Source organism: Rhinopithecus bieti, unplaced genomic scaffold, assembly GCF_001698545.2.
Source record: "Rhinopithecus bieti isolate Rb0 unplaced genomic scaffold, ASM169854v2 scaffold_14229, whole genome shotgun sequence".
NCBI lineage: Eukaryota > Metazoa > Chordata > Mammalia > Primates > Cercopithecidae > Rhinopithecus > Rhinopithecus bieti.
The window spans coordinates 244,490-260,461 of record NW_016807978.1 but is presented as its reverse complement, the minus strand read 5'-3'; the positions used below and the strand labels follow the sequence as shown (position 1 = coordinate 260,461).

General features: G+C 40.7%; 1 protein-coding gene across 3 annotated transcripts; it reads left to right on the top strand.

Annotated features, from left to right (window-relative positions):
• Window positions 1-9,271: 9,271 nt before the first annotated feature.
• CTLA4 (cytotoxic T-lymphocyte associated protein 4) lies at window positions 9,272-15,395 on the top strand. Of its 3 annotated transcripts, none has more exons than XM_017884369.1 (4): window positions 9,272-9,537; window positions 12,103-12,450; window positions 12,895-13,004; window positions 14,204-15,395. In XM_017884369.1, the coding sequence occupies exons 1-4, from the start codon at window positions 9,429-9,431 to the stop codon at window positions 14,306-14,308; spliced, it is 672 nt and encodes a 223-aa protein (XP_017739858.1). In that variant the 5' UTR covers window positions 9,272-9,428; the 3' UTR covers window positions 14,309-15,395. The 3 variants fall into 3 exon arrangements, with proteins under 3 accessions (XP_017739858.1, XP_017739860.1, XP_017739859.1); XM_017884370.1 differs by lacking the exon at window positions 9,272-9,537 and adding an exon at window positions 11,712-11,892; XM_017884371.1 differs by lacking the exon at window positions 12,895-13,004 and having other exon boundaries at window positions 9,289-9,537.
• Window positions 15,396-15,972: the final 577 nt, after the last annotated feature.

Below are 15,972 nucleotides of genomic sequence, written 5' to 3'. Positions count from 1 at the left end.
TTCATTCCTTTCTATGGCTGAATAATATTCCGTGGTGTAGAGAGAGCACACTTTGTTTATCCGTTCATCAGTTGATGGACACTTGGGATATTTCCACTTTGGCTGTTGTGATTAATGCTGCTATGAGACCATATGTATATGCTTTTTTACTTAAATGATTTGCTGATTTGTGTTTGTGGGTACCCAAGACCTAGCAGGAAGTTTGGTGGGGCTGGGTTTGAAGTTGCAAACTGAGCAGAAAACTAGAGCCAGAAGCCATGTCAGTTCGAGAGGTTCTGGGGAAGATGATGAATGATGGTAAAGGCAGTGAGAAGAAAATCACATTAGCGGCCGGGCGCGGTGGCTCAAGCCTGTAATCCCAGCACTTTGGGAGGCCGAGACGGGCGGATCACGAGTCAGTCAGGAGATCGAGACCATCCTGGCTAACCCGGTGAAACCACCGTCTCCTACTAAAAAATACAAAAAAACTACCGGGGAGGTGGCGGGCGCCTGTAAGTCCCAGCTACTCAGGAGGCTGAGCAAGGAGAATGGCGTAAACCTGGGAGGCGGAGCTTCAGCCGAGCTGAGATCCGGCCACTATGTACTCCAGCCTGGCGACAGAGCGAACTCCTGTCTCAAAAAAAAAAAAAAAAAAAAAAAAAAAAAAAAAAAAAAAAAAAGAAAAGAAATCACATTAGCGGTCAAGAGCCCTTGGATTCTCATCTTGGTTCCACCACCAGCAGGCTGTGTGAGTGATTTGGTAAACATTTCACCTTCCTGGCCTTCATTGTTCTCTCTTTAAAACTGAGACAGCAGAAATTCACTAACATTTCTTCTAGCTCCAGGAGTCAAATGACCTGCCACAGGCTGTGCAAACACCCTGTATTTTTTTTGTCACCTAACACACCCTTTTCCACCATCACAGCTGGTGTCCTCACACTGTAAAAAAAGTAAGAGGTACGTCTTTTCTATATAGTTCTGTAATCGAGGTTTGGGTCATAACCATGTCCCTATGAACTGGATAGAAGAGGTCAAGGCTGCATATTGAATGTGGCATCGCAAGCAGGCCAAATAACACAGCTCAAAATATGAAAGCAAATGTCTCTGTAACAAGAAACCTGAAATAAGTGCTCATTTTTAGATTTTATCAGACCACAAATATCATACAAAAATGGTTCCATCAAATGTTTGTAGCTTCCAATGTTACTATTTATAGATAACGTAGCAACTTTTGGGGTGGTAGGTGGGTGGGTGTTCATTTCATTCAGCATTAAAGACGATTGGTAGTCCAAAGTCCAAGATTTCCTCTCCTTGCACTAAAGGCAAGAAAACATTAGTGATTTGTGAAGTTTCTTCTTTTTAAAATGGAAATGGTACGGGTAATCTCAGCCTTTTCTAAATAGAAATCAGGTACACTCCTGAATGTCCATTCAGGTGGGGTGACATTGCGGGGAGGTGTCGTTTGGGGGTCAAAATGAGACTATTTACCCTTCCTTTCTGTTTATTTCTCCTTGACAATGAAAGATAAGATCTGTATGTGTACCTGGGCAAGTCAGTTACCTTCTCATATCATTTTCCTGCTCTTAAAATAAGAAGGTTACCTATTTTTGGAAAACATTATTTTTGCCTTTGATAAAGCCACTACTAAATTTATTTATGGCTGGCTGTGTTGCAACAGGGCGAAGGGATTAAGAAAAAAGACAAACATCCAACTTTAATTTTACTTTTAGGAGGAGACGTCTAAGGACGTTGACAGACAGACAATCAGAGGATGTATAATGTCTAAAATTCAAAATATAATAACAACATTATCCATGATGAGATAAGATATCAAAAGATGTAATCATATAATAGTAAGGAGCCTTAGGCAATTAAGAACACAGATTCCCTGTACAAATTGCTTGTGACCACAGTTAACGTATTATTAATATTATTTTTTGAGACAGTCTCGCTCTGTTGCACAGGCTGGAGTGCAGTGTTATGATCTCAGCTCACTGTCAACCTTGCCTCCTGGGTTCAGAATTCTCATGCCTCAGCCTCCCGGTACGTAGGACTGACAGCACGCACACCATGCCCAGCTAATTTTTTGATTTTTACTAGTGATGAGGTTCACCATGTTGGCAGGCTTGGTCTCAAACCCAGACCCAAGTGATCCCCGGCCATCAGCCTCCCAAAGTGTTGGGATTACAGGCATGGAGCCACCATGCCCCAGCCAACTTAATTATTATTCATTCCAGGCTGGGCGCGGGCTCACGCCTGTAATCCCAGCGCTTTGGAGGGCCGAGGCAGGTGGATCATGAGTCAGAGATTGAGACCATCCTGGCTTAACACGGTGAAACCCTAGTCTCTACCAAAAATACAAAAAAAAAAAAAAAAAAAAAAAAATTAGCCGTGCTGTGGTGGCAGGTGCCCTGTAGTCCCCAGCTACTCAGGAGGTTGAGGCAGGAGAATTGAGTGAACCCCAGGAGGCAGAGCTTGCAGTGAGCCGAGATCGCGCCACTGCACTCCAGCCTGGGCGACAGAGCAAGACTCCGTCTCAAAAAAATAATAATAAAAAAAATTTATTCATTCAAAAATATTTGTTTTCATCTCTATATAATTAAATCTGTGACAGGTGAAGATTACCCTTCAACTGAAGCAGGCTCTGCATTTCATTGTCATCCAAATCAGCAAATAAAACTTTGCTTCCCTGACAACCCTGTTCACAATGTAAACTGAAAAGCCAGCAGGAACCTACTCTGTTTCCCCACAAAAGGACTGACAAAGTCCACAGCTCAGAAGCATCCATTTTTTACCTAATTTTATGAAATGGATTATAGTTTCCTAGGGACTGAAAATTAATCTGCCACATTTATTTAAGTGGGTTCTTGCCCAGCCCATATTTTCACCCTTTAATGGTAATGAAGCTAAAATTTCTTTCCAGTCACTTTGCATATCATTTCCTTTCTCTTTAATTCTCTTTCAAGTGCGATGATTGATAGATTCTTCTTCAGCAGTCACTTACTTTGGTAGATGATTTTCTTTTTCCTTTGAAGTCGATTTTGAAAGGAGCTCTGTGTGATGAGCTAATTAGCACAAACACACAGAGTATATAACCTTAATTAGGCATGATTATAGGTTCAACGTAATGGGATGTCCTGAAACTGCACACTATGCAAATATTAGACTTTTCATTCTTCCCATTACATCCGAAACCGTCAAGCAAAGGATGTTTTGCAGTAGGTACCACAGTCAATGCCAGGTGCAAATCTTTCAATAAAAAGTTGATCTTTTTTTGGTGTACTAGTTGGGTAAAGGATAATTGGAGGAAGTTTAGGGAAAAAAAGGTTCAAAAATCTGAAAAGTCGAATTAAGTTCAGAATGAGCTGTACCAACTGAGGAATTTTACAATTAAGTAAACAACCCAGTTACTCTTCAAACTCTACCCCATTTGGAATTCTGAAGATACTTCACCATAGGCACCACTGTGAATTATGCAAATCTTGAGAGATCTTTCAAACCCAGTAACCACTAAGAGTACTATAAAACCAATCTGGGGTTTACTCAAGCTATTAGGATATAAGAAGATAGTGAGTATAAATGAAATCACAGTGAATCCCCGAGTCCTAATTTTAGCCGATTATTTTCGTTTCCTTTACCACCAACCCCCCCACATTTTTTTCTTTCATAATTGGAGTGGTAAAAATAATTAGCAAATTGACTTTCCCCTTCCTAACCTGAAATGAAAATATCCAAGGATGTCTACCCTTAGATATTTGAATATTCGGCCACTGAATAATTGGGAGCTTATAATACACAATTCTTACATTATGTGTAGAGTTGTGAGGTTTTAGACTCAATCAGGTAAAAAATAATAAGCTGTTTGGTTCCAGATACTCATGGAAATACTGACAGGGCAGAAATTAAATATGTGAGTATTAGAATAATTAGTATCTGATTGTAATCTAAAATACCATCTATTCAGTAGAAATGATAATGAAAGAGGATCTATATAACAGCTGAAATTTAAATTCCATAGCTTTCTCTGTGTTGAATGTGTAAGCTAATTTTTCCTGAGAACATGGTATATTATAGGCACAGTGTTCAATAACTTCTTGGTATAGGCTCAATGAATCATCACAATAATGATATAAGATAGTTCCTGTAAATTACCCATATTTTACAGATGAGGAAGCTGAGGATCAGAGAAGTTAAAAAATGTCATCCAAGATCACATATCCGGAAGCAGCAGAGCCAGGACTTGAACTCATGTCTGTCTGATTCCAGCCATGCTTTTAATCACTCTGCTGGGCTCATTAGTGCCTATCAGGCCTATGATTGTGTGCTTATTGATTAGCACTTTCCCCAGAGCTGGAAACGAGATGCTGGAGAAATAAAAACGCTTGAGATCTAAACTGAAATGCAGAAATTCTCTATTATCTATTAGGTACAAAGGAGGCCTTGATTAGGTGCTTTGTGTGTGTTGAGGATGTAAGTGCTGTGGAAATAGAATTTGGAGGAAGACAGAATTGCACATGATTGACTATAATAAATACAAACCTATATGATACAACATGTTATTACTGTACATAAGATAACTGGGGAAAAATAAGTACTGAATGGGAATGAGAAGACGAAGATTTCAATCCAGTTTTTGCCACATACCAAATGTAACACTGGATCGATGAGGATCTCAACAGGAAACACAGGGTTCAAATAAGAGATTCAATGAAAGAACTACTTTGAGAAATATTAAAAAGCATCAGGAGTGGAGGTTGGTAATGCACCCAAACACTAACAACAGTGGAAGCTGACAGCACCCCTAGGATAGAAAGGACCAGGGGAGGTAAGAGTGAGAACTGGCATCATAGAACAGGGGCCACCAAACAGGAACTATACTTGTGGAGAGGTACTGTTACTACCAGATACATGGCCCCGAATCTGGAAGAGGGCAGGGAAGAAAGACCTGGACTTCCACCTTGTACTTTCTGATCTGCTGGGAACTTCCAATGCTAAGCCCTCAGAAGACACCCTGACAGGGAACTAAGGAGAGACGTTGTCTACAGGGGTCTGTCCCAGGTGGAGCTTGGATCTGAGGAAAGCAGATGGAGAATCACCTTCAGCAAGTCACTTTTCCTCTCTACATTTCAGTTTGCTCATCTATGGTTTATTGCCTACCATATTATTAATAATATAAATAGTTGGCCTTATAATTTTTACTTCCTTTTTTTTTTGAAAAACCTCAAATTTACAAAGAATTTGTAAGAATAGTACCATGAACACACACATATTCTTCACCTAGATTCACCAATTGTTAACATTTCATCACTGTTGTTTAATTCTTTTTACCTTTCTCTGCTAACACAGGTGCATATTTTTGCTGAACCATCTGAGAGTACTTGCTGACATTCTGACACTTAAACCTCGAATACCTGAGTATTATCTATAAACAAGGATGGTTCCCTACATAACCCCAGTACAATGATCACATTCAGGAAATTTAACATTAAGGCAATGCTATTATGAAATATAGGCTATATTCAAATTTCCCCCAGTGTCTCAGTAATCTGCTTTGTATTATTTTTTTCAAGCAAGAATCCTACATTAAATTCTGTTGTCATGTCTCTATTTTCTCCTTCAATCTAGAGTGGTTTTCCAGGCTTTTCTCTTTTTAATCTTTTGTGATACTAACATTTTTGAAGAATCTAGGCTAGTTATTTTGCAGAATATGGATTTGTCTGATTATTTCTTCATGCTTAGATTCAGTTAAAACAATTTTGGCAATAACTACACAAAGTTGTTGTGTCCTTCTCAGTGTATTGTATCTGGAGGTACCTATGTCAAAACACTCCATCACGGTAATCTTCAGTTGGGATCACTTGGTTAAGGCAGTATCTGCTAGATTTATCAATTATCTTTTCCCTATTATAATTATCAAGTAATCTGTGGGGTGGTATATGTGAATATATCTTCTCACCAAGATTCTTTTACCCAGTTTTTTTTTTTTAACAACCATTTGAATTTTCTTGCTATGACAGAATTAGTTTCATAAAAGCATAATTAAGGTATCTAGTAAGATGTCTTTGAAGGTTCTAATTATAACCCTCATCTCTTCTTAGGTTAAACTGCTTTCATTCATTTACCACTCATTTAACAAATGTTTAGAGAATGCTCCTTTTGTGACTTGGCCTGTGACATTTTCATCAGTGGCTTCACAGTTGCCTAAACTAATGTCTCTTCCTGTGCTCCATAATCCTTTTGGCAACTGCTTTCCATGGATGCCATAAACTCAACATACCCAAATGAAAGCTGTCATTTCACTTTCTTACCTGCTCTTCCTGTTATTTATTCCAGTAAATTGCACCTCTGTCTTCTCAGTGACCCTATATAATTAGAAAGGACTATTTATTGAGTGGCATTCTGTTACAATAGGCCTTATATACATGTTACATGCATTATCTCATTTAATCCTTTCAATAATCTTGAGAAGAAGATGCCATTATCTGGAGGACATTGGGCTTTGAGCCCCAGGTAAACAGTAAGCAAGTCCTCTTGCTAGGAGGCAAATCCAGTTATCTTGGACTTCAAAATCTTTGCTTTAGCATAGTGATAAAGAGTATCACTGGCTTCAAATCCTGTCTCTGCCACTTCCTACAGGTTATTGGATAAGTCACCTTAACTTTCAATGCCTTGGTTTCCTTCTTTATGAAATGGGAAAAATGATAACTCTTGTCTTGTAGGGTTGTTCTGAGACTTGAAAGAAGCAAAACTTGCTGGGTGCAGTGGCTCACGCCTGTAATCCTAGCACTTTGGGAGGCCGAGGCGGGTAGATCACCTGAGGTCAGGAATTCGAGACTAGCCTGGTCAACATGGCGAAACCCTGTCTCTACTAAAATAATACAAAAAATTAGCTGGGTGTGGTGGCGGGTGCCTGTAATCTCAGCTACTTGGGAGGCTGAGGCAGGAGAATCGCTCGAACCCAGGAGGCAGACGTTACAGTGAGCCAAGATTGCACCATTGCACTCCAGCCTGGGCAACAAGAGCGAAACTCTGTTCCCCAAAAAAACGAAAAGAAAGAAAGAAAACTTAACATTTGAACAATTTCTGCAGCACCACAGTACTTTTCAAACTGTAATTTTGGTGTCATTCATTCTAAACTTCTCCCTGCACTCACTGATTGTGGACTAATCCCGTAGGGACCTTGTCTTCACAGCTGTCATTACCTTAGTTTAGACCACGGGTTGGCAAACCATGGCCCACAGGCCAAATCCAGACTTCACCTATTTTTGTAAATAAAGTTTTATTGGAATGCACACACACCCATTTGTTTACATATAATATATGGCTTCTTTCATTCTAAAATGACATAGTTGAGTAGTGGCAACAGAGACCATATGGTTGGCAAATCATAATGTATTTACTATTTTACCCCCTACAGAAAGCTTTCCAAATCCTGGTGCCTGGTGTATTCCAATAGTCTTCTTCCCAGTTTTCCTGGTTACATTTCTCCCTGAACCCATCCTCCCCATCCCTAAAATTTCCCCCAAATGTGAACTCAGTCATACCAATTTGCTCCATATGTTTCATTGGTCCTTGCTGCTAAGAGGATCAGCTTGTACCTTCTGCTCATCCCCAGACAAGCTTTGTCCTCTGACCATAATGAGCTCTTCATACCATTTCCAGCTTTAGCCCATGCTGTTCTTCTTGTCTGAATATCCACCCTTTTCCCTGTTCTCAATAATAAGTTCAGGCTTTTCTTCCTCTGAGAAGCCCTTTCTGATTTCCACGGGCTGAACCACTGGCTTCTGCTCCTCTACATAATACTTCAATTCCAGCATTGATCTCACTCTATCATGATCATGGGTTTAGCTATCTGTCCTTGCCACTGCTGTGTGTTCCTCTTGAAGGCAGGAACATTTGTTTTTCACTTTTTAGAAAACCTCCGGTGCCCAGTCTGGGATTAGTAAGTGCCCATTAGGTTGCTATTGCTAGTTGGTATTTGAGCTGTGGCTTGAAGATTTCTATAAGGTGTAGTGGAGTATAGAAAACAGGCAGGTCAGAAGGGGCTTCCTGGAGGAGGTGACAGCTGAGCTAAGTCCTGGAAGATGAGAAGGGGTATAAAATAAGATAATAGGAGAAAAAAGGCAGTAGGAACAGCATGGGTAAAAGTGATGAGGCCTGAAAGAGGCATGCGGAAGGAAAGACAAATGCAGGAAAGGGGAATGGGAGGGAATGCTGGGGGACAGGTCAAAGAGGGAAGCATGTGGTGAGTATTCTGCAGAGCCTCCTCTGCTGTGCTGAGGTGTGGACAATGGGAAACCATGGACAGACTGGAGTAGGCAAATGCCATATTCCCTGTTGCAACTGTCTGTTTGCATGTCAGCCTTCTAGAAGCCCCTTAAGGTATCAGCTATGTTTTTGTTTTGTCATCATTCAATCCTAAGTGCACACAACTCCTGGCATATTACAGGCTCCCTATAAATGTTTCTTTCTTTATTAAAATGTATGAAAATTCTCCAGATTTAAGAAAGGTCCTCAATGTTTCAAACTCTTTTTGTTAGATCGTTGGTCCTCTCTACAGCGGTCACAAATTTAAGGACTCTGGTTATATTTAACCTTCACTTTTGAATTTTCTGCTTGAAAACTTGTATTAGAAAAAAAAAAGTCTATCCTTTTATGGAAGGCTCTAATCTCTTGAATCATGTGGATTGGCTTTTCTTTGGACCTTCTTTAACTCTGTTTTGTCTCTGTTGAGTTAAGGCTTTTAAGAACATCTGAATTCTTTCCTTCTGCAAAACCAGAGGCAGCTTTTTTTTCTGCCTGTTTTCAGTTTATTTCTTGTGATTTTGGTATTTTCTCTTAACCAAATGCTAAATGGAATTAGGAGAAATACACTTATTTGTAAAGCATGTCAAGGAACGATTAGAAGGATGGTGCTTCACAGATAGAATACAGTTTTTATTAATGATGCCTGCAGACAAATCCTGCCATTAGCCCAAGGGATCAGAAAGTTAGCAGCCTAGCAGTTTTGGAGATGTCAACGAAATGAATTGGACTGGATGGTTAAGGATGCCCAGGAGATTGAATAAAATTAGGAGGACCCTTGTACTCCAGGAAATTCTCCAAATCTCCACTTAGTTGTCCAGATCCTCAAAGTGAACATGAAGCTTCAGTTTCAAATTGAATACATTTTCCATCCATGGATTGGCTTGTTTTGTTCAGTTGAGTGCTTGAGGTTGCCTTTTCGACGTAACAGCTAAACCCACGGCTTCCTTTCTCGTAAAACCAAAACAAAAAGGCTTTCTATTCAAGTGCCTTCTGTGTGTGCACATGTGTAATACATACCTGGGATCAAAGCTATCTATATAAAGTCCTTGATTCTGTGTGGGTTCAAACACATTTCAAAGCTTCAGGATCCTGAAAGGTTTCGCTCTACTTCCTGAAGACCTGAACACCGCTCCCATAAAGCCATGGCTTGCCTTGGATTTCAGCGGCACAAGGCTCGGCTGAACCTGGCTACCAGGACCCGGCCCTACACTCTCCTGTTTTCTCTTCTCTTCATCCCTGTCTTCTCCGAAGGTGAGTGAGACTTTTGGAGTATGAAGATGGAGGAGGTGTTTCTCCCACCTGGGTTTCATTTCTTTCAGCAGTCAAGGGCAGTGATTTACAGCAAAGCCAGAAGTTAAAGGTAAAACTCCAATCTGGCTTGGCTGGCTCTGTATTCCAGGGTCAGCAGGGAACAGTTGGGCGGCAGCAAATAAGCAAAGAGATAGCTCAGAACAGAGTGCCAGGTATTTAGTAGGGGCTTCATGAATGCATGTGAGTTGGTTTAGGAGAGAGACACAGGCAATTTCAGACCCTTCTATGAGACTGGAAGTAATTTAAGAGGGAAAGGATATCCATAGTCCTGAATACATTTGAGCTGGGTTTCAGGATGAGCTCACAAGTTTCTTTCTTTCTTTTTTTTTTTTAATTAATTTAAGCAAATCCTGGGAAGAGTTTCTTTGCCATACAATTCAAGGTTTTAAGGTCCTCGGATTCATATGTTTTATAAACGAATTAGCCAGCTTGTTTAAAATGTAGGGAAATCATGGGAAGAATGCCTTCTTTACTTAATTCAAGGTTTTAAGGTTCTCTTAATCAATTCTACAAGCTAATTAGCCAATTATTTAAAATAAAAGCTTGAAATTGCAAAACAAAACAAACAAAGAAACAAAAAAACACAAGAAAAAGGAAAGAAAGCAAGCCACCAGTCTGTTTGGCATACAATACTTAATTGTTGCCTGACCTACATGTGGGTTTCAGATGCAGATCCTCAGTTTTCACCTCTTCAGAGACTGACACCAGGTTTGTTACATGGCTTAAAATGATGAGTATTTCCATTGAATCTCAACCTTATCTCTCTCTAGACCTTCTTGGTTAAGAAACCATGTAGTTTGCATGAAGTAGGTGCTCAAAAGATATTTGATGGTTTAATTTTTACTGGAGAAGAAATATTCACATATATTTTCTTATTTTTACATGTTTTAAATATGTAAAGATTAAATAAATGCTCTTAGAAGTATTTAAATTTCCTAAAGTAAATTTATCTCAACCAGTAACCAGGCAGGACCCTCCTATGACAGATACTGGAAAGTTGAGTGTGACCACATTTAGTGGTGATAAGTGTGAGCTTGCTTGGGGAGAGGGCAGGACATTTAGGATTTCTTAAGCTTAGAGTCAATACAATAAAGATTATTGAGTGCTCACTTGGGTGGCATATAATCACTGCTCACAGGAGTTCATGAACCACAAGTAAAAGAGTGGAGAGATGTGATTAACTCACGAATAACTTTAATACAGGGCAGAATGTAATGAAGTACTGCAATGGAGTTATCACAGTGCTAAGGATGCTCAGAGGGCATCTCTGATAGGCAGAGGCGAGGGTTAGGGAAGGAAACTATAGTCTAGCTAGCTAGAGCTGCTGGAATAGACATGACAGTGGCTGCTGCCAAACTGTTTTCTCTTCTGAGGACAGATGTCCAGTACAGGTGGCTTGGCGGAAGGGACTAGTGTCTCTAATATAGGATGATTTATAAGCAGGAAAGTGTGTCCTAGAAATTCAGACTGGAGTGATAGATTGGAATTGGATCATGGGGGACTCATTGAATGTTATTTATTTTATTTGTTTTTGCAATTGGTGTTAGTAAAGAGTCAAAGGGATTGAGCAGATGAGTGACATCATGTAACACAAGTTTTGGGTTTCACTTGACCCACTAAACTGACTGGAGAGGGGCCAGATTAGTTACAGGAAAGTAATTTGGCATGCAGCCACTATTTTTGAGTTGATGCAAGCCTCTCTGTATGGAGAGCTTTATCTCCTTTATCCTGTGGGAAAAGAGAAAACAGAGGAGCACGGGAGTGTTCAAGAGAAGGAGAAAGAAAGGGCAGAGAGGCGGCGTGGTGTCAGGGGAAGCCCACAGGAGTTAACAGGAGGGTTGCCTCAACCTAGAGAGGAAACGACCTGGTGCCCTCGGCTCTGTGGCTTCCTTCATCTAACAACATCTTCCACTCTACAACAATGCCAGCGAAGGCGGAGGCTGGTACAGTGCATCAAGACACAGCTACTGCTGGGTGATAGAGGTTCAGGGCAAGCTCAATAAGTTGACATAGGCTTTGAGAGATAAAGCAAGATTCTGTACCTCAGCCTTCAGAATTTCCCCTACCACTCATTTTAGTTCCGGAACTATATAGCTCCTATTGTTCTATCATAACCTTAGAATACCAGAGAAGATACCATCTCATCTAATTCTCTCTTACTATACATGAGAAAAATGAAGGACATGGCGGAAGTGTGACTTGCTCCAAATCACATATTTCATGGGAGAGCCAGGTCTTCTGTTTGTCATATCAGTGTCCTTCCTGTCACAACCACCTTGAAGAATCTATTTCTCAGTAAGAAAACATCTATATGGAGAGTAGCTGGAAAACAGTTGAGAGATGGAGGGGAGGCTGGGGGTGTGGAGAGGGGAAGGGGTAAGTGATGGATTTGTTGACGGGGGAGAGAAGGCCATGGGGATGAAGCTAGAAGGCAGAAGGGCTTGCCTGGGCTTGGTCGTGAAGGAGCATGAGTTCACTGAGTTCCCTCTGGCTTTTCCATGCTAGCAATGCACGTGGCCCAGCCTGCTGTGGTGCTGGCCAACAGCCGAGGGATCGCCAGCTTTGTGTGTGAGTATGCGTCTCCAGGCAAAGCCACTGAGGTCCGGGTGACAGTGCTTCGGCAGGCTGACAGCCAGGTGACTGAAGTCTGTGCGGCAACGTACATGATGGGGAATGAGTTGACCTTCCTAGATGATTCCATCTGCATGGGCACCTCCAGTGGAAATCAAGTGAACCTCACTATCCAAGGACTGAGGGCTATGGACACAGGACTCTACATCTGCAAGGTGGAGCTCATGTACCCACCACCATACTACATGGGAATAGGCAACGGAACCCAGATTTATGTAATTGGTGAGCAAAGCCATTTCACTGAGTTGACACCTGTTGCATTGCAGTCTTCTATGCATAAAAACAATTTTGTCCCTTAATTTCAGGTTGTTTATTTTTAGGACTGTGGAAATTCTCTTTAAGAGTTCTCTACCACATGGTAGCCTTGCTTATGATGGGTGGCAACCTTCATAGCATTCTGACTATAAAATAAAATGATTGGGGGAAGTTGGGGCACTTGCTCTGGAGTGCTAATCATCATGACGCTTGACCCATGCTTTTGATATGATATGATGTTCCTGGGGAAGTAGTCCCAAATAGCCAAACCTATTGGTGGGCTACCCATGCAATTTAGGGGTGGACCTCAAGGCCTGGAAGCTCTAATGTCCTTTTTCCACCAATGTTGGAGAGTAGAGCCCTAGAGTTTAAAACCGTCTCAGGGAGGCTCTGCTTTGTTTTCTGTTGCAGATCCAGAACCGTGCCCAGATTCTGACTTCCTCCTCTGGATCCTTGCAGCAGTTAGTTCGGGGTTGTTTTTTTATAGCTTTCTCCTCACAGCTGTTTCTTTGAGCAAAATGGTGAGTGTGGTGCTGATGGTGCACCATGTCTGATGGGGATACCTTTAGTGGTATCAACTGCCCAAAAGATGGTGTTGAGTTTAGTGTTCTTGAGATGAGGCAATAAATGAAGAGAAAGAAGGACAGTGGTAAAGAACACACTAGAACCGTAGGCATTGGCATTTGAGGTTTCAGAATGACTAATATTTTAGATGAATTTGTTTGATATTGAATGTTCGTGTGCTTCTGAGCAGGGTTTCAATTTGAGTAACTGTTGCAATAACATGGGGCAGCTGTTTTGCTCTTTGTCTTCATGACAATTGTACTTAAGCTAACAACCCTGAAAACATGAGATTAGGCTGGGCAGAATGCTGCTAGAGAGGACCATCTAGATGGTCTTTATTCTCCTTCTCCATGTCCCTCTTCATCACCTGGAATTCACCTCTTTGTGCCACTCTGGTACCTTCCTTGTCCAAGCTGTAGCTGCTCACATAAAACCTATCCCTATTATCCAGTTTGCTTTACTGGGAAATGAAAGTCCCAGTTTTTATTTATTACAGGTGTTAGTGGTAGAAGAGGTAGAAGTATGGAATCAGGCCTCCTGTCAGGATTTCTTTTTGACAGTCCCTCTCAGACATCTCTGCCTAAGGCTGGCTTTGCCATTACAGACTCACCCTTCTCCCTCCCTCCCTTCTTCTCTTCCTCTGCCATCTTCTCTCCCTTTCTCTCTCTCTCTCTCTCTCTCTCTTTCTCACTCTCTGTCTCTTATACACATACACAAAGATACACTCTATTCCAACATCCTCCACCCAACCTGAGAGAGATGTCCCTTGCTATAGGTTCAGCAGTGGAGATGAGAAATACAGCTCTCAAACAGGATAACTAAAGCTTATTACCTTATCAAGCTTATTCTCTTGCAGACAAGATCGATCAATTATCATAGGCTTTCTGGGTGTTCTTTGTGAAGCTTTCTCAAAGTCTCTTTCTCCTATCTTCCATTCAAGGCAAATGATTGCCATTTAACATCAAAATCACAGTTATTTATGTAAAATAAATTTTAATAGTTGAATCAAGAAAATCTCCTGAGGTTTATAATTCTGTGTGCTGTGAACATTCATTTTTAACCAGGTAGGGACCCAATATGTGTTGAGTTCTATTATGGTTAGAAGTGGCTTCTGTATTCCTCAGTAGTAATTACTGTTTCTTTTTGTGTTTGACAGCTAAAGAAAAGAAGCCCTCTTACAACAGGGGTCTATGTGAAAATGCCCCCAACAGAGCCAGAATGTGAAAAGCAATTTCAGCCTTATTTTATTCCCATCAATTGAGAAACCATTATGAAGAAGAGAGTCCATATTTCAATTTCCAAGAGCTGAGGCAATTCTAACTTTTTTGCTATCCAGCTATTTTTATTTGTTTGTGCATTTGGGAGGAATTCATCTCTCTTTAATATAAAGTTGGATGCAGAACCCAAATTACGTGTACTACAATTTAAAGCAAAGGAGCAGAAAGACAGAGCTGGGATGTTTCTGTCACATCAGCTCCATTTTTAGTGAAAGCATCACTTGGGAATAATATGGGGATGCAGCATTATGATGTGGGTCAAGGAATTAAGGAATGGCACAGTCCAAAGAAAGAAAAGGCAGGGAAAGAGAGAGAGGACTATATTGTACACATCTTATATTTATGTATGAGACGTTTATAGCCGAAATGATCTTTTCAAGTTAAATTTTATGCCTTTTATTTCTGAAACAAATGTATAATTACATCAAGGCTTCAAAAATACTCACATGGCTATGTTTTAGCCAGTGATGCTAAAGGTTGTATTGCATATATATATTTTAATTTGATAGTATTGTGCAAGGAGCCACATATGTTTTTGTGTATTTGTTTATGGTTTGAATATAAACACTATATGGCAGTGTCTTTCCACCATGGGTCCCAGAGAAGTTTTGTGGAGGAGCTCAGGACACTAATACACCAGGTAGAACACAAGGTCATTTGCTAACTGGCTTGGAAACTGGATAAGGTCATAGCAGTGCTTGATTGCACGGAATTGTGCTGAGTTGGTGTTGACATGTGCTTTGGGGCTTTTACACCAGTTCCTTTCAATGGTTTGCAAGGAAGCCACAGCTGGTGGTATCTGAGTTGACTTGACAGAACACTGTCTTGAAGACAATGGCTTACTCCAGGAAACCCATAGGTATGACCTTCTAAGAAGCTCCAATTCGATGGGTCCAATTCTTACAAATATGTGGTTAATGCCATGGACAAAAGAAGGCAGCAGGTGGCAAAATGGGGTACATGAAGGTTTCTAAAAATTAACACTGCTGGTGTTTTTAACTCAATATTTTCCATGAAAATGCAACAACATGTATAATATTTTAATTAAATAAAATCTGTGGTGGTCATTTTCCGGAGTTGTCTTTATCATCCTTGCATTTGAGTATTGTGTTTAAATTTTTGATTCATTCATTCAGTAGCTGTGGAGTCTCCAATATTTGAAATACTGGAAACAAATTGAAAAATCACAGAAGGACAAATAATGCTTCATGAGTCGGGTTTGCTCCAGCCCATTACCTGCAAGTAATTCTTGGAAGGTATCCATCCTCTTTCCTTTTGATTTCTTCACCACTATTTGGGATATAACGTGGGTTAACACGGACATAGCAGTCCTTTATAAATCAATCAGCATGCTGTTTAACACAGATTCTTCACCTCCTCTTTCTTACCCCTTGCTTTCTCAGCTCAACTCTCACAGGCATTACAGTTGTCATAGCAACTCCAATGTTGGCAACCAAGTCCCTTGCAGCCATTTTGATCTGCCTTCCTGACAAATAGAGCTTTTCCTTGTGGCTTCCAAATGAACTATTTTGCAAATGTGGGGAAAACACACACCTGTGGTCCTATGTTGCTGTTAGCTGGCACACCTGGGCCTGGCACACTAAGCCCTCTGTGATTCTTGCTTAACCAATGTATAGTCTCAGCACGT

Excerpts from the sequence above, each read along its gene's own strand:
- CTLA4 (XM_017884369.1), top strand. The coding sequence starts at position 9,429 with ATGGCTTGCCTTGGATTTCAGCGGCACAAGGCTCGGCTGAACCTGGCT. Across the intron at positions 9,538-12,102 it reads CATCCCTGTCTTCTCCGAAG|CAATGCACGTGGCCCAGCCT; the intron begins GTGAGTGAGACT and ends TTTCCATGCTAG. Across the intron at positions 12,451-12,894 it reads AACCCAGATTTATGTAATTG|ATCCAGAACCGTGCCCAGAT; the intron begins GTGAGCAAAGCC and ends TTTCTGTTGCAG.